Consider the following 19,011-nt stretch of genomic DNA (forward strand, 5'->3'; position numbering starts at 1 on the left):
GTGGGCATATGCCAATTTAGCAAATGTGTACAAGCTCAAGCCAGACTAACAAAGGCACATGTGCTATGACCTGCCTGTCTTTATAGGACAGTGATATTTAACTTGAATCATGAAAAATACAGAGTATATTGGGGAAGAAGGATCTATTAAGAAGAAGAAATAAAATGAGAAAAGGCACAAGAGACAGGGCCTGATATGTTTGAGAAACAAATAGCCTGTGTCCAGGAGGCTTCTAGGGAGACCTCCTAGTGGAAACGACAAAGCTCAGGGTGAGGAGTGAAGACTGGGCTGCATTCTAGCTACAAAAGGACCTTCATTACGTGCTAACTGCAGAAATTATTTTGGCTGGTACATGACAGGCAAAATCCGTGAGAGGTTTTTGAATAACGGTGAGGTCTGTGATTGAGAACAGTAACTGATGAGGAACAATGGAACGGCAGTGATGAGTGGGCAATGCAGTCAGGGCAACACATTCAGATGCTGTAAAATGTAAAAGTCCAATGGAGAAATGAAGAGGGCTCAGCACGGCTGTGGAGGCAGAGAGAAGTGATCATGATCCTTGACTGTGTACCCTGTTTGTTCCCCAGTCAATGAAAATTTTCCAAGAACTATAACCTGATGCTGAAACTGTAGATAAATTCAGGGCTTTTAGAGTATGGCCTCAAACGCAAGACTGCCAAGGAGAGAAGGGGGAGGATGTCAGACTGCCTGGGTGGTGCCCCACTTAGGGGCATGTGGCTGCTTCCTTGCAGACCAACAGTCCAACAATGAACTCGGGGGCCAAGGTGAAAGGAACCAACCAGCGTGCATGTATGCATGACAGAAATGACTGCAAGCACATGTTTCTATGACATGTTCAGTGCTAAAGTAAATGCCAACCGAGGCGAGGCCATTCAAAATCCAGGAAGGGAGCGGGAAACAGCATGCTGCTGTACTGGAGCCATCACAACACTTCCCACTGAATATTGTATTTCACAACAGACAAACATAAGGCATAATGGCACCAGGGCATCTCATGCAGTCATCAAAGCAGAGTGCAATGAATATTGTATTTCATAATAAATATATTATCCTACAGTAGGAGGTTCAAAGTTTCATTGCCTCTCATCTGTCACTACATTCCCCCTGGTTTCCTGAAGGGATCTGGTTAGGAGATGGACTAAAAGTCTTCATAACCAGCTGTGGAGGATTATTTTACTAACTGTGTTCAAAACGACTTTGTGTAGAGGGAAAAAAGTGGTTTTTTTTTTTTTTTTTTGAAAATTCATGGGGCCTTCAGGAGCATTTTCCATTAAAGATTAGCCTAGAGTTTATGTTTAAACCACAGAGGTGAGTATTCTGACTTTCAGATTGGAGCATTTTTATTTATAGTTATCTAAATGGCCTAAGAGTGCTGGCCAAGAGGCGGGGAGATGTTCCTGAGATTTGGAAGCTCTTTTGCCCTACTAATTCTGCAGGGAGCCAAAGGGATAATGGTGACTAAAAGTGCCAGGAACAGAATCTCATTCCTTGATTTATTCAGACATTTACTGGCCACAGACCCTGTGCCAGGCTGTGTCAGACCCCAGGGATAGACACATGAACGAGGCACAAAGAGCTCACCATCAAGTAGGAGAGAAGATACATAATATATAACAAGGACAACAGTCTCACAAGTGCCACAAACAAGCCTGGATGAGAGGCTTTGAGGGACCAGCACTGGACTTGCTGCGCCCAGGGATGGAGGACAGGCAGAGAGGCCTCAGAGGCACATTCCGATACTCCGTAGTTTTGTCATAGAGAACAAGCAAGTTTGACAGGCAGTCAATGAGGAAGAAGGGTCAGCAGGTGCAAAGGTTTGGAAAAGTATCTGGCAGAATGACAAGCAGTTCTGTGGAACTGGAGAGGGTATGTGGGGAGTGTTGTCGGGAGAGGAGGCCGATTAGGAGGGCCAGGGGCAGGTCATATGAAGGTAATATCTACTAATGCAGTATATGGGAGACCATTTGAACCGAATGCATCTTTCTGGTATAACCATTCTCTGGAGGATCTGAGAAGGCCCGGACCATCTGACTTCTCCCAAAATGCAGCTTTTTTCCTGTTATATGACAGGGAGACCACAGACAGAGGGTACCTCCTGGCTCCTGTGCCTCAGTTAGGATATAGCTCGGCTCCTGCCTTGCTGGCTCTGTTGCCCATACCCTGAGAAATGGCACTGCCATTACTTTCCTTGGCCCACAGCACATAACTTAATAGTGTCCCCTGTCAGGAAGGGTTCTCTTTGTCAGGAAGCTTTTTATTGATGTTCAACCTTCATTTTCCTTTTCTTAATATTATCCCATTATGCCAATACTCCATTGTGCCATGCTAAGTAATTCCCTTTCCTCCTTGGCATTTACATCTTCCAAGTATTTATAGACTTATCAAATGCCCCATTTAGTTGTCACTTAGGCAGGCTATACATATTTAGCTTCTTTAATCTGGCCCCATAAGCCAGCCCTTCCATTCTCCTAAATCACTTGAGTTACTTTCCTCCAGGTTTCTGTCAATTTGTTTCCAGCCTCTCTGTAATGCGGGAGATGCAGGAAAAAGATGAGGTTGGCAAGGGAGCACCTGCCCCCTCTGTGGGATGAGTATCTCATTTGCCCAGATAGTTCTTCCTTCAAATGCAGACTCCAAAATAGGCCAGGTTTCTGGATTTCTGGACAGGCCACGAATCCCTTATGTTATCTACTAGTTGTCTTTCACCTGCACAATTTCAAGTCAATAATGTCCTGTATTAGTTCTTAGCATGTGTAGGTAGGTGCGCACAGGGGACACATAAGTACCAAGTGCTCATTGTGTTTCAGGCAATATGCCTCTCTCCTCCCTCTTCATTTCTCACACTCACTCACTGCTCAGAGAGTTTCTAGTTCCTACTATGTGTCAGGCACTGTGGTATCAAAGTGAACACAGTGTGGTTCCTGTGGCTGTAAGGAGCTCATGCTGCCTAAGTATTTATTAATCTCCCACTGCCCACCCATCATGCTGTTTCTTTCCATCTTAAGGGTCTCAGAGAAATCATCTCTAAATGCACTTAACTCTAATTGACGCTTTTAGTTCCCTGAGTGGAACTGTTTTGTCCTCTAAGACGAGATGCCACATTAAGTATGGGCGTCCTCTGAGATGCCACATTAAGTATGGGCGTTAACACGGTTCTTGCTTAGGGTTATCTTTCTGGTGCTTCTCTTTGGGGCTTAAGAGATTTCGCTTCAGGCTTTGTTCTTCCATTGTTGTCCTTCTTAGCAGTCTATTTCACATTCTCTGTTCACTTGACCTCTATGTTTTTCCCTTCCATGGTACCCATGTTCCTAGTTATGGGGTGGGTGGAGGGAATGATGGAATGGGAGAGATCTGCTGCAGTGAGTCTGGCTAAAGTCTTGGGGATTCTGGGCTCAAGACCACGGGAAGGAGCAGTTCAGCCATCTGATCCTGGGGGCCAGTTCATGGAAGGGAGAGTACTCCCTGAGGTATTGTTATCCTCAAAGAGGTGTAGTAACTACTCCAAGGACATAGGTAGGAAGCAGTAAAACTGGTATTCCAAGTTAGGTATGTTGACTACAATATCTGCTCTGATTGCTAAAAAGTAGACAGTCTTCACAAATACAGATTTTTATTTAATTAAATAACTCTGAAAAGAGGATGGGATTTCAGCAGTCTGAAAGCACTTACATCTGTATTTTCCTAAGCATAACAAAGGACACAGCAAATAAGGGTTGTAGAGCATACACAGTAGCACTAACTCATCAAAGGTCAGGGGATTAGGGAACCTTTATTTTCTTATTTAAGCAGTGATCATGATTAATCAAACAGAAGTCTTTCTTATCTTCCTTAACATACTATATAAACTTTTGTGCACCAAAGATTACTTCTGGTTAAACTTTCCAAGAGTTAAGATAAAAATGAATATGAAGGTTGAATTCCAGCACTCTAATACACTTTGGGAAAATTTCACATAATTTATCCTTCAAGTATGTGAAAAGCCAATAATGATATACCATGAATAAATCATGCCATCATTAACATAGCCTTACTTTATACTGCGCCATTCTTTCATGAAACTCAAGGAGTTCCTCATGCCCCTCGCAATGCCATGCAGAAAAATGAAGTAGAAGCAAGCCTGTCATTTTTCTTGCTGTCTCTGTTGGACAGAGATGAATGGATAAGAAGAAATGCCAAGATGGAAGCATAGGGTAAGGCCTGAGGGAAGCCTTGGTAGGGTGAAAACTGTGTAAGATCAATAGTTAGAAAGACTTAGGTTTTTTCTAGGCACTGATATTTACTGGCTGTGTGACTTTAGGCAAGTTAATTTGCCTCTCTGAACTTCTGCATACTTTCCCCACACAGGTATTGTAGGATTAAATTTGTTGATCTATCCAAGTTAAAAAAATATCCACATTGGTCCTATTTACTGATAGGGCTTCTGTGAGATTTAGAAGAGACATTTGATACACAGATATTGTGTGAATATAAAGGGTTATACAGTTCATTTTTATTCTTGCCATTGCAAGATGATGGCTGAAGCAAGGAGGAAGAACGAGAGAAAAAGTCAGTATGGGACCAAGAATCAAATCCACAGCACACCTGTCCAGCGAGTGTCTGTCATCTTGAGAATTCTTGCAACAGAAAGAACTCTAAGATAGGCAGACCCCATGGATGGGACTAGAAAGATGCAGGAAATCTGCCTTAAGTCATGACCTTCAAAATCAAATCATCTTATGAAATGAAGTCTCAATCTTGGGGTTTTCCTGCAAAGATACTTTTCATATTTATCTGTATGGACAACAGAGATATAGTTTCCTTAGGGACATAAAAAGGTGACTGGTGCCTGCACATTGCTTTTCAAAAAAAAATTTACATATTTATTTAATACCTCTTCTGTGTTGGATGAGTCTATACTTCCTGGCACATCTTGTCCTCATGACTTTCCTGAGTCAAGATTCTTTTGGTCATGAAACATCAACAACCATAGGTAAAACTTAGGCCTGAAGTGGGAGAGGTAAAGACTAGGTGGTGCTGTATGGCCTCTCAAGGGCATGCAGCCAGAGACAGGGGTGCTGGAAGGATTTTTCTGTGTTTCTCTCTGGGGTTGCCTGGTCTCTCCGAGATCCTCTCAGCTTGTCTGTGTGCTCTCTTCTCTCTCTGTAGAATGGCTACTACTCTGAGCACACATCAAGGAAAGGCTGCCCCACAGCTCTAGCGTTTTTAAGTCTTCAATTCAGGCAAGGACTAGAAACTGGCCAACATCTTTTCAATGACAATTTCTAAATCCAGGGGAGACTGACTGAGTCAGCTTGGGTCAAGTGTTTGCCTCTTGTTCAGTCAGTTCTTAAAAAAAGGGATCCTTGGTTCAATCAAGAATTTATGAATGAATGAAAGTTCTAAGTCTCCCCTGCCTACCATCTATCCTCACCAACCTTGTTTCTAGGTCACATAAAAGTAGTACAGTATAGTATTTAAAATCCTAAGTTCTGCTACTTATTAGCTATATGATATTGCTAAGTTATCTGACTTCTTAGAATCACAATTACAGTATTCTAATTATAACTTGGAAATAAATATATCTGCCTTACAGAGTAGGGACACACACACACACACAGAACACTTAGCACAAAGCCTGGCATATAATAATTGTTTCTTTTTCATCACAATCATTCCTTATCGTATTGCTACTTTTCTATTTGGGTCTGAGATTGCCTTCCCATAATGACCTCTTAGATCCTAGCATTCTTGCAGGAAGTAAGGTTTCGGTTCCAGAGTGGAGGGAATGATCTAGATCATCAAGAAGGAGGTATGAGGCTTTCCTGGTGGCACAGGCGATAAAGTCTCAGCACTACCAAGCTATTGCCAGACACTGCAGCATGAGTTCTTGAGTTCAATTCCCAGCCGGGGAGCTAACCCTCATAGTGCAGCAGACCTTTCCTATCTTGCCTGCTGTTCCCCTTGGCAGTGTATTTCAGTAGATCCACCTGTTCTGCTCCCCATTCTCTCTCTGGTGAATCTTCTCACCCCCCACAACTCTGGCGTACACCCCCATTCTTGTATGCATAAATAAGTAAAAATAAATCTCACGAAAAGGGAGGTGTGATGGTTCTTCCACTTTGGAGTGGTAGTGAAAGGAAATACTCCTAGCCCAATCTCTTCTGATCAGTGAAGTCAGCCACATAACTTTAGGAGCCTTCTGGTGATTTCTGGGTTGTCTTGGGTGTGACGCAGGAAGATGATTTCAGGTGTCATCTTCATATGTCACAGACATCTTGCTCAGATTTTAGAAAGAGTGCACATGTGTTAAAACTTATGAGTACAAAAGAAATTCTACATGATTTGTTTGAAATACGTGTAGGTGCTGCTACCTGTATAGTGTTAGCATGAAAAGGCAGATGTCATCTGCAAGGCATTCTTTTTCTGAGAATTCTAAAAAAGAGAAAAAAACTACAGAGAGCAGACAACACTGTCCCTTTAGCATACAGAGTGGTGAACATTTTCCCAGAGGAGTTGTCAGATTTAATCTACAGATTAGACATTTTTGTTGCAGAGTCTTTAAGAAAGGACAGATTTAGAGAACTTTTTATCCTTAATTTATAAGGATAGCCAATTATGCCAATCAGTATTAATGAAAAGGCTAAAACCTATCTTGCTTGCCATTTGCCATACTGGGAGAGGCTGTTATGAAGCATGTATAACGATTACTGGGCTGAACCTGTGCAAAATTCTGTACTTCTTTTTCTCTTATGAAATGTTCTCTGTCTGCTTTCCATGTGTAAAGGAAAATGTATGACTGTTGTTTGTTTTTTTGCAACTCCTTTGCTATTCTGAGAACAATTGCTGCAGACTAATAGCAAAACTGACTGTGCTAAACTGTAGATAAAAGAACGATGACAGATTGCAGTCACTTTAATTCACAGAGAAAACACTTGGAACCCCAGGGAATGCCAAATCAAGCCACTGGCACCCAATGACTTCATGCTAAGTCACAAACTATATCATATTTTAAGCTTAAAGACAAAAGCTAATGGACATGTGACTGATTTCAAATTGTTCTTATGAAGAGCTAGGTCCCATTTTTTTTTTAGCTCCTTGGAAAACATTATTATCCCCATATTCTATAAACATACAAATATAATTGTAAAATGACATCATTCTGTTTTCATTTAATTACCCCTGAAATGCTTTCTATTTAATATTCATTACTCAAAAGCTAATTTAAAAGAGAAAGAGATGCGACTTATTCAAAAAGATGTACTGTCATTCACAGCAATAGTTATCTAATATACAGAAGTTAATAAAGCAGATTAATCTACAAGTCCCTTTAAGCCATTCTTGAGTTTTGAACAACTGCCTCTTTGACCTTTCACCTTCATGCTGTGCACCAGTAGCAGGTGCCAGCTGTACAGAAATTATGGCTGCGCGTTTGAACACAAAATCTTTTCTTACTTTGCTTCTGACCAGCAGCTGACCCTGTAGGAGTGATTGTTTCTGGTGCCGGCCTAAAGGCTACATAAACCAGTAGCAGATAAACAAAAGGCTACATATACCAGCTGCCTTGCCTAAGGGTACCATCCTGGGCTGACACCTCCACTCTTTCTCCAGCGTCCCAAATTGCTCCTTGTTCTTTCCATACATGCATTTCATCCTTGTTATTTTGTGTGAGGGGTGGGGAAGGAGAAAACCCCCCAAAACAAAACACACAAAAAGCCATCCCTTCCCTCGAACTTGACTTTTGAGTATTCCATGTCAAACTGTGCCATTATGATGCTAATCTAGGTCTGATTTAGCAACTTTAATAAGAGGCTAAACCCTCTTGTAATTAGATAATAAAATTTTATTATGTATTTTAATATTAAAAGTCTTAAAATCAAACTCTTCAAATCATACACTGGTACAGAACTAAGGTACTTAAATACCATAGCCCCAGAAAATGGGAACCTGAAAAAGCACATTGTGGCTTATTTTTCATTCTCAGAAATGTAAACATGGAATTCCTATGTGGTAGCAGCGAAAACTCCAACACTCTTAATTATGTGCAGGGAAGAATGAATCTATTCAAGTATGAAGCACACTGTACCATTTCCAGCAACAGCATGAGATGGTTTTGACAGTTATTTCTTGGATACAAATTACACAAGTATAAAAACAATCCCCATAATGATTAAATGCAGTTATGTACATAGGAGAATACTAGTGCAAATGGTAACATATTTAAATGGTTTTCCTTCATTAAAAAAATTATATATGATATTAAACCATCAATCACTGCTGAGGCACAGGAGTTTAAATGTATTGTCACTGGTTGAAATAAATGACTTGGAGACTAAATTCCGGCTCACTCAATATGGTGTCTTTGCTGTTGCTTAGTCACCCAACTCTCTGCTGGTTTGGGCTACATCTGGTGGATTCCATCCCTTTCAATTAATAAGGCAAGTTATGCTATCAATGGATTACATCTTTAAACTGTGCTTAGAGGTAGAAAAACACATGTCCTAGTGACAACAACAAAACCCCTCTCTGCTCTGTTCACCATTTGGAACAATGTTTGAAATACTTATTTCCTTTCTTCACTCATGTTAGAATGAAATTTCCTGTGGAATTTCAGCAGGGTTATTATAGAGTATTGTTATGATACAATTTTATTTTATCATCTAGCTTATTATTCAGTAGCCTATGACCACACTAGATTTGATATCTAAAGCCACTGTCTGCAGATCGTACTTCTGAAAATTAATTCTTCTCTGTTTGCACTACAGATATTCACTGAACATTACAAGCTTCCAGCCTCTGCTAAATGCTGGGACAAGTTTCAAGGTGAAGGTGGTCTTTGGAGGAGACCGGGTACTCTGTAAAGACAAGCCATCCTATGTAGCACTACTATGGTTATAATACTAATTTGTTAACTTATAAAACCAATAATAGGTTTCTATTGTAAGTGGTTTTGCTGACTTAAAATACCATTATTTTGGGGGGACATGTTGGAGTAGTTATTCAACAAATATTTTTATAACAAAGATATGGTAAATAACAAAGAATTTGGACTAGAATCATCCTAAAGATGAATAGACAATTTTATAGTATCTCAGGTACAAAAATGCCATTTTAACAAAAAGCTACTGTTTTCCCATTTTTAAAATGATAAATTTTAACTTTCTAAACTGATCTTTAGGAGTGGTGGTCCCAAATTCCTTATTCTGAAGAGTTTTACTCCCTTTTGGAAATAAGTACTTCAACTATTATTCCTAATGGTGAACAGAACACGGGGTGTGTGTGTGTGTGGGGGGGGGGGTTGTTGTTGTCACTGTACCTGGCAGTAACCTAAATAATTTTTCCTGGATTTCAATTTGATCCTAAGCAATCAGATTGTACACACATGAGTGTGCATGCGCACACACTCACACTCTTGACCAAACTTAACTTTATTTCTGCCTCAAACAAATTTGGGAGTGTTAACTGAATTTCACTGTTTACTGCATCCCTTCAGTATGCAAAGACACAATCCAAAAGTGATAAAATGTCCTCTTTCAAGTTGTAGTAGAACTAAGTGTAGAGTCATATTTAAAAGCAAAATAACATCATCCTTTTAAAACAATTAATCAAAAAAAATGCTTCAGAAATTAAAAAAAATACAGAGAGAAATAAGAAAATCACTTGAAAAGTGCCACATGGGATGACTGAGAAACACAAGGGATCATGCATTGAGAAACCTTAATTATGAAACTTAATTCTCTTATATAATACAGAGGTGGAAAAGCGGTAACTTGACAAACCATGCTGCCTTGCAGAATGTTTTTTTATTTTGTCTTTAATTTTCAACCAGTGGCCAATATTAAACATCTGAATTTCAGGGATTCTCTTTTGGGGGGAAATCTCAATGCATCTGGCAACACTGGGTCTTACTGTCTAACAGGGCATATTAGCTGCAACTCTGCGGAGACTGCCTCCTTTGGACAGAGATGTGCACTCAACTCAGGTTTCTTTTCAGTCTATCTCAGTGAAATATCAATAGTTTGTGATAGCTTGTAGAAAGGAAAGGAGAGGAAAGGAACCCAGAGGTCAGTTTCAGATTTGCCAAGGGGAGAGGATATTAATTATGACTTTCAATAGAGTTAATTGTCCTCAGAAGTAGAAGCTCCCTTTAGAAGAACTACACTGTTTACAAACAGAAAGGGGTGAGAAAGGGCATTCGGTACTGATGAATCAGTGCTGAGAGTTAGAACAAGATCTAGCAATATGCTGGGTATGGGGACGAATACAAAGCACTTGTTGCTTTCCCAGCTTCATTTCACAGCTGCCATACTGGCCTGGATTCTAGAAAAATCAAATCAGAGTAAACCTCAAAAGCCATCTCAAAGGCATTAAAGAAAAGGCAAAAAGGAATATCACGAGACAGTTGTACTACTAGACTCTGACCTTCTCAAGAATACAGGTCCGAGTAAATTATGTATCTTCAATCTCTGGCTATACAATTAATAATTGGGTACAGGTATAGAATAAGTGAGAAGTTCTGTTAGTTCTGCCTCAGTGATGGTGGAAGCAGCTGGCAAATCAACCTGCCTCTCCTTTGCCTGTTGACTCTCTGGGTCACTGCCCATCTGTTTCATTTCTGCTGCAGTACAAAGTTGGGATATAGGATGACTGTTGTAAGTCATTCTACCTTAAGGGTGTTCCCAGTGGGATTTATTGGAAGCTCAACTTGCCTCGTTGTAAGTGCTCAAAACATACATACTATTTTAGATTAGTTGCCACCAACAAACTCAGAAGCAGAGAGCCTTGTGGTTCTCTGGCATTCACTCTCTTTAATTCTGGAGTTAAACAGACCTAGGCTAAAATTTTAGTTTTTTCACTTACTATGTGACCTTGGGAAGGTTATGTAATCTTTTATGCCTCAGCTTCTGAATGTGCAAAAATGGTCATCATAATACCACAGTTTCACAGAGACACTGTGATTACTAAATCAGATCGTGCATCTGTAAAGAGTTTAAAGCAGTGTCTGCACATAGTAAGCATTAACACAAGGCCAATATTATTCTTATTTTTCCTAGAAACAATACACAGCACATACAGACTGCCATGAAGATGACCAAGATCACAGCAGCATGTGCAAAAACTGATTCTGTCACGAAATACAAGTTCTGATTTTTCACTTTCGATGCCTAATGATTTTTTTTCTTGGCTTCCTTTAAACCCTTTAAATACATGTTATCCTCTGATCCATTTGTGAGTGTTTTTTCAGCTGAAATTAATCTACTGCCAGATTTTTGGTAATAAAGTTGCATATGAACCAGACTGAACTAACGGGGCATATGGAGGGCACACTTTATATACGGGGCTCACTAGAAAAGTCTTTAATAATATTAAAAATCTGTCTATTTTTTTAAAGACGATAAGAGACATGAATATATATCATCTGCTTAAGTGTTTCCTATTATGAGAGTCTTGCTAATGTTCTGTAGGCCAAAATCTCAACATCAGTTAAATATGCAACTGTACTTTCTCCTACTTAGTATTGTGGAATGGAATCTTAAGTATGAAAGATGTCTTGTACAGTATGTCAAAATGTTGAACAATAATATTTCAATCTAAACACAAAAATGAAAAAAGAGCAGATGATTTCTCTTTCGCTGTAATTCACTTTGGGATGCATGTCATGAAGAGCACTATACAAAAGCAATTTTCATTGATTGACTGACTGATTGAGGAAAAGGGTGAATGTTCTTTTAGCTTATGTCCCTACTGAAGTATGATTCTTATAGCTCCTGACAGCTCTTCACAATTTGTAGTTAAATGCCAGGTTGGGGATGGGGAGAGAGACAGAGGGTAATAATTAGAAACTGTTTTGGTTCGTAGTAAAGTTCACTTGAGTCAAATAATTAAGGGCAAGGTGAACTCAAACCTAAATGTTCTAATACCCCATTTAATGTATTCAGATTTTAGAGACTTGCTAACAATACCTTGCTAATCATTTCATAATATAATCAGCAATACTGAAAATCACATAGTTCTCATTCTACTTCTGCAGAAGGTGTTACTTTTTCCTATTTCTTTCTTAATCGATACTGTTTTAGAGAAAATCAACATCAGTGTCCTATTCTTACAATCTGAAAAAGAATTAGTCACAGCTATGAAATGCCCCTCTATTCTATAAATCAAGCTCCTTAATTTACCTAAATTGGGAAAAATCTTTCATTCTGTGATATACTCAATGAATGCTATTCTATTGTTTGCAAATACTTAACAATGCAAATACTTAACAATACAAGTGATAAAACTGAAAACAAAACAAAACAAAAACCCACATAGAAATTTTATCTTCCATATTACTGTAGCAGATCAGTGTGTAAATCACTGTTACTAATGACCTGTTCTTTAAATTTAGTTTATCTTTCTAATGACATAAAAACACATGGGAAATTTTTTCCTTAATCTATGTAAACTGTTTTTTTTTTTTTTAAAAAGATTTATTTATTTATTTATACAAGCACTGGGTACAGTCAGAAGTGTGGGAGGGTGAGAGATTTCACCAGAGCCAGAGCGGGGAACAGAACAAGGCAGACTGACGAAGTACACTGCTGAGGGGAGCAGCGGGCGGCAGGAGAGGTCTGCGCTCCATGTGGGACCCTCGCCTGGTGGCCGGGGATGGAACCGGCGCTGCAGAGGCTGCGGGCAGCTTTGCAACCCAGCGCTCAACCATTGCGCCACTGGGGAGGCCCTAAACTGTGTTTTTCTTAATTGTTAAGTCAAAACAATGCTGTTCAGACAATAATGCTTACCTGAAGTTCATACTGACTTACTTATAATGGATCACCAAATGAACAAATTTTAATGCCTGCAAAGTTAGATTTGTTTGCAAAATATGGAAGATGGCTTATTTCAAGAAAGTTTTTAAAGACACTGAAGATCAGGCCTCCCTAGTGGTGCAAGGGGTTGAGACACAACCTATGAACCTATCGCTGCCTCTGTAGCATGAGTTCCATCCCCAGCCGGCCAGGGAGAAACCCACATGGCACAGCAGATCTCTCCTAACTTACTGGCTGCTTCCCTTAGCAGTGTATTTCAGTCTGCCTGTTCTTTTCCCCACTCTGTCTCTCGTGAATCCTTGCAGCCCTCCCCCCACCTCTGGCCTGTACCCCAGTTCTTGTATGCATAAATAAATAAATTTTTTAAAAAAATAAAAACACTGAAGATCTAAAGCCACATAGTGGGTCATAAGAAACACATTTCCAGGTGAGAGGCACTAAAAGTGTTTTTTCCAGGCTGCTGTATACAAATGGAAAGACCTATGAGGATGCTGGAAAACCCTTTATGTAGGTTCACACTTCGTTTACAACAGAAGCTTGAGGAGATAACTTTGGCAATTTGGAATTGACACTCTTCATGTAATTATGCTTCCAGCAATATGGACCAGGTTAGGGGGAAAAACAGTTCAAACTAGTAAATAATTGCAGTATCATTGCATCAGTTTAGTTTAAAGAGCTGACAAACCCTCTCTAAACTCCAAGCACAATTAGTCATTAGGGTCTAGTTTTTCAGCACTGTTAAGCAATTTGTAACCCATTGCTTTTAATAGGGTTAGGCATTACTTAACCGACACAGATGCCTTGAAAACTGAAACCTCAAGTTATGAAGCAGCAACCTTGTTCATTACCTTCTGTGATAGGCAAATCATCTATAAAAACAGCATTTAATGGGCAACCAATGAATAATCAATGGCTCACTTTTCATCTGAGTGTGAAAATGAGAATAATCTAATACAAAGTCCCTCTGGTAAAAGGCCGAACCTTGGATTCTGCTGCTCTTCAGGGCTGATTTATAAGGTCTTGGAAAGCTGATGTAAACAGATGATCAATGGGACCCATCCTTGCTCATAATAACCCCCAACTGGCCCACTCCCTCTTTTCCAAGTCCATCCCTTCAGGCTATTAGCTCTGTCCAGCTAATTCTTCCCACTACTCCTGCCTGCTGCTTTTACTCCGGCCATCCGTTCAGTCCAGCCGACTCAGAAGTAATTTTATACGCAGCAGAGAGCGGGTGGAATTGATTTTTCACTCAGCGCTCAGTTCCCATCTGAATAATTATCAATTTTACTGGCTCATAAAGGGAAGAGTCAAAATTTCAAATCAATTCAAAAGAGCTTTTGAGACTACAGAAACTGTGCATAAGAATAGAGGTCAAAGTTGTCAGTGACCTAAGGAGATGATGTCAGATATTACTATACCCAATAGTTGACATCAGAGGCACTCAAGATGATATAACCTAGTGCTAATGCAAATCATATTTATGCTGACTATCAGAGACCAGTCATTAATATTTAAAATGCTATCTGAAAGCCTACATTCCAAATAAATAGAATGTATTCCATCGTTAATAAAGATATATCACTACTTAGTCATATGCTATAAAGTAAAGGATTACCAAGTATTATTAACACAGAGAAATTACTTAAACCAACAAACGCATGACAATTCTGAGTATAAACTCGATGGTCTCTTGTACAATCCCATAACTTGTTCTGCACAGTCTGACGGCATTTGTTTCCTAAACACAGCTTATTGATTTTTGCTAAAATTTTCTACCAACTTGTAAGTTTCTGCAAAGTTTGAGGGATAATATTATGATCATGGCTAAGTGCTGGCAGGAGGGATCTGGTGGTGAAGTGAGGGCTGGGTCTGATCCTTGGCCAATCCATGGGTATTAATTTTCTCTACTGGTTACATACTTTAAGTCTGTGGCTCCCCACCTTCTCCTTGCGAAACACTTGTGGGCTCTGACCTCCCCCCAACAATAGTACCAAGGGCTTCTGCATAACAATGGGTGGGGGGTGAGGGAGAAGAGGTACACCTAAATCTTGGCAGAATGTATATTTTGAAGTGGCACTGACTAGTCCCTTGAGAACCAGTGGTGTAAGTGGTAAGGACTTGGGCTTTTGAGACAAACAGTCCTTGGCTCACATTCCACATTCTAGTTGGCCTCGCTGTGCCTCAGTGTATTCGACTATAAAATGGGGATGATGATATGCACATTATAGCCTTGTTGTGAGGGTTCTAAATGAGACCATTTCTCTGCAAGTTCTTCCTCTGTATCACTCTCTGTCATCACTATATTAAACAAATGATCATATAACTAGTTACTTGTCTCTGTCCCATCTGATAGGAAAGTCTTTTTTTTTTTTTTTAAGATTTATTTATTTATTTATTTATACAAGCATTGGGTACAGTCAGAAGCACGGGAGGGTGAGAGAATTCACCAGAGTCAGAGTGGGGAACAGGAGAGGCAGACTGATGAAATATACTGCTGAGGGGAGCAGTGGGCGGCAGGAGAGAACTGCGTGCCATGTGGGACTCTCCCCCGGAGGCTGGGGATTGAACTGGCACTGCAGAGACTGTGGGCAGCTTCGCAACCCAGCGCTCAACTGCTGCACCACCGGGGAGGCCCTGATAGGAAAGTTTTTAAAGCAAGAAACTATCTTATGATTCTTTTTAAAGCTATTTTAAGATTTTAATAGTTCTTGTAGCTTGTATATACAAAGTCCTCAATACATAAGCATTACCTTCCTCTTCTCTTTGCTGTATAATCAGCATATAGCAATTCTCAGGTCACACCAAATAGTTATAGGCCTACAGTCCTTCATCTAGTGATACAAAATCCTACCTACACCCCTCCCCACTAGCAAAATAACTGGTTAACTAAAATATCACTGCAAATAAAATTTACATAACTACATTTGAATATTAGCAAAAAACGACAGCCAGGAAGAAACTTCTTCCGTGGCTGTCTCATTCTATTTTCATCATTTCTTTATTCAGAGTGACATTTTCTGCTGATGGCAGGCAGCTTATTTGCTGACTAATGACCACGTTCAAGTGTTTACATTTGCAAACCACAGACTATTATGGAGCTAATTTGGTAAAATAAAACAAACTGAAAGCAGAATAAAGACAGCATTTTCCAAATATAGTGGAATTGGAATATATCAGTGATGGTATCTTCACAGAAAAACGGCATTACACTCTTTAAATTATTCTGGCATTATGTTCATTTTAATGCATGCTGTTACTACGGCTTGCAGAAGTGAGTTTTCAAACAACCGTATTAAACTTGAATGTAGCCCATATTAGCCAGTCAAAAAACACATTTGAAAATAAAGACATTTTGCTTTATTGCTTAATTGCCCTTGGGAATATGACCTACCTGAACCTTGAATTCTAACATAAATGGAAAACTTGTTAGTAAGTTTCCTAGCACAGACCAGGAGCCCAGAAAACGGTAGTTTTCCAACATAGAGATTACTTGGAAGGCAAACAAGATGACATAGAGGCTCCAGGAAAGAAATCAGAGTTCCACTGTTTCTAGTTCCAGCTTCACCTTTTATTTCTCTTAGGCTGCTGGAAGAGCTTCCTGTCTTGGAATCCTAACTTCACCGAAGTGAGCTGAATGACTCAGTAATTCTGGAGGGTGGGAAATTCTGAGACCAGTATGCTTTCAGGGAAAATAGTTCTAGAGAAAAACTAGTAAAAAAAAATCTTGGCAAGACCTGTTGCTTCAAGAGATACTTAAGGAGCAGAGTGGATTTTGGGAACCTCTTAAATCAGGTGACCAACCATCAGTTACCTGCTGCAGGACATCTGGGTTTTGCTGCATAAAATGTAATAGCCTCTGCCCCGCCTGGGTGGCCTCTCTGCATCGAAGCGGCTTCTTGCCCTCTTTTGCTATGTGCTTGAAGAGGTAGGTGACGATGTAGTCTAAACTGGTACAGCAACTGGAGGACACTACTGTATCTGTACAAACAATAAACAAGAATTTGTTTGCATTACTAAAGTTTCATCTGATTATAATGCCTCCATTTAACAAATTTACTTTGGGTCTCCCCAGTGGTGCAGCAGATTGAGCGCTGCGCTCTGAAGCTCTCCGCAGCCTCTGCAGCATGTTTTTGATTCCCGGATGGCCAGGGAGAAACCCACAGAGTGTGGCAGACCTCTCCTGTCTCGCCCGTTGCTCCCCTCAGCAGTGTCTTCGGTCCGTCTGCCTGTTTTGTTCCCTGCTCTCTCTGGTGAATTCTTTCACCCACCTGCGCCTCTGACCTGTACCCCAGTTCTTGTATAAATAAATCTTTTAAAAAAAGTTACTTTACGGTATGAAAGCACTTCTATCAAATTGTAAATTCCTCAAGGGCAGAAATTTTGTGTATCTCTTAAAACCCCAGTCTCTACCATAGGATCTGGCATAGAGACATGCTAATAAGTAAATAATTGCTGGATTGAACTGAACAGAGTTTTCCACTTTGACCTTAATGACCCTCACCTCAATTCAAGTGACTGTTAAGTATCTAGTTGGTGCAAGACTCTGCTTCAGGCATAACCCCAGCCGTGGTGTCAGAGTTCATGATTTAGTACATATGCCATTGCAGCACAATGTTGTGTAAAAATGAGTGTCACACTGCTCTGGGGATTTTCAGGCAGCTATCACATTTGGATGGGGACCACGGAGAGTTAGATGAAGGAGCCAGCATGTGAGATGGGCTTGGAAAAGTTAGTCCAAGACAGTTTTCAGGTAAAGTGATTATGACCAGGCATATATTACGGTAGGGAAGAAGTGGATTTTGGACAGCTCTGGTTTCAAATCCCATCTTTTCCAGTTACTTGATGTGTTATTACTTTGAAAGAGCCACCTAACTTTGTAATTTGTAAAATATCTTGCAGAGTTGAATGAGAAGGAAATAACTAGAAAGTCCTCATAATAAAAATAGTTGATATTTATCGAGACCTTACTATGTTGGTTACATTGATTATTATTTTCAATGCAACAGCACTATAATGGTTACTACTGTTATCTCTGTTTACAGGTGAGGACACTCATGGATTAAGAGGCTTGTCCAAGACTACCCAGCCAGAAGGCTGAGGAACCATGGTATGAAAATAAACAAGGAGTTGGACTTGAGCCCTATTCTCAAAACCACTTAAATTTAAAAGGTAGTAAGCAAAATTCAGTATTAAACAAAAAGTGTGTATAAGCAACAAGCACCTTAAAACACAATGGAAACTCAAAGATGGTTGCTACCACCAGTTGTCCCTCATGGTGAAAAGAGGGTGATGTATTAAAGGAGTAGGATTTTTATTCTGAATGAAACAAATTGTGTTGGGGAATCATATAGAGAAGACTGAAAAAGTAGGCTGGGGGTAGACATCAACTAATGGGCCTTACCTTTAATTTCAAAGGCAACAGAGATGTTACTAAAGGTTTTTATTTTTTTTTAGCAAATAAAAAAATGGTAGTCTCCTTTGTACACTAAAATGATCATTTACTTTCAAGAATGGTTTGTATGTATTAGGCATTGTTATTTTCATTTTTCACATGAGAAAAATGAAGCTTTGAGGTAAGTAGTTTTCCAAAGTTCAGGGTTTTTATTCATAGCATAACACTGGCCAGATTTTTTGGTTAATGGTAACATATGCATATGATCTTATGATTTTTTAAAAAAGATTTATTTTATTTATGCATACAAGAACTGGGGTACAGGCCAGAGGTGCGGGGATGGGGTCAGAGGCTTCACCAGAGACAGAGTGGGGAGCAGAACAGGCAGATTGAATGAAATACACTGCTGAGGGGAGCAGTAGGTGAGACAGGAGAGGTCTGCTATGCCATGTGGGTAGCGACTTTGCAGACCCGGGATGGAACTCGTGCTGCAGTGGCTGCCAATAGCTTCATAGTACTGAGACTTAACCCCTTGCGCCACCAGGGAGGCCCAAGTTTATGATTTTTAATAGAAACAACAAGAAAATAATAAAAGCCAATGGGCACTCAAAAAAAGGGCCAATCTAGTAGATTCAGAAAAGGAGCAATAGACTGGTTGAGTGGGTGCATAGTTGAGACTTCCTAAGACAAAGACAGTTTCTTATTCATCACTGAAGCTCAGAGATAAATGTGTGCCTGTCATATATTTGGGGTAAATGTTAATAAATTAATGACAGGATGGGAGGCAAAGTGAATCGAGAAAGTTTTTAAAAG

General features: G+C 39.8%; 1 protein-coding gene across 1 annotated transcript in view; it reads right to left on the reverse strand.

Moving 5' to 3' along the window:
- Nucleotides 1-19,011, reverse strand: part of RANBP17 (RAN binding protein 17) — a gene marked incomplete at both ends in the record, with an annotated part of 302,743 nt that overhangs the window by 11,702 nt on the left and 272,030 nt on the right. The window contains one exon of the mRNA XM_084242318.1: nucleotides 16,618-16,784. Coding sequence (XP_084098444.1) covers nucleotides 16,618-16,784 — 167 coding nt within the window. The remainder of the gene's footprint in view (nucleotides 1-16,617; nucleotides 16,785-19,011) is intronic.

This window comes from Talpa europaea (genome assembly GCF_964194135.1).
Source record: "Talpa europaea genome assembly, chromosome: 9".
NCBI classification, from domain to species: domain Eukaryota; kingdom Metazoa; phylum Chordata; class Mammalia; order Eulipotyphla; family Talpidae; genus Talpa; species Talpa europaea.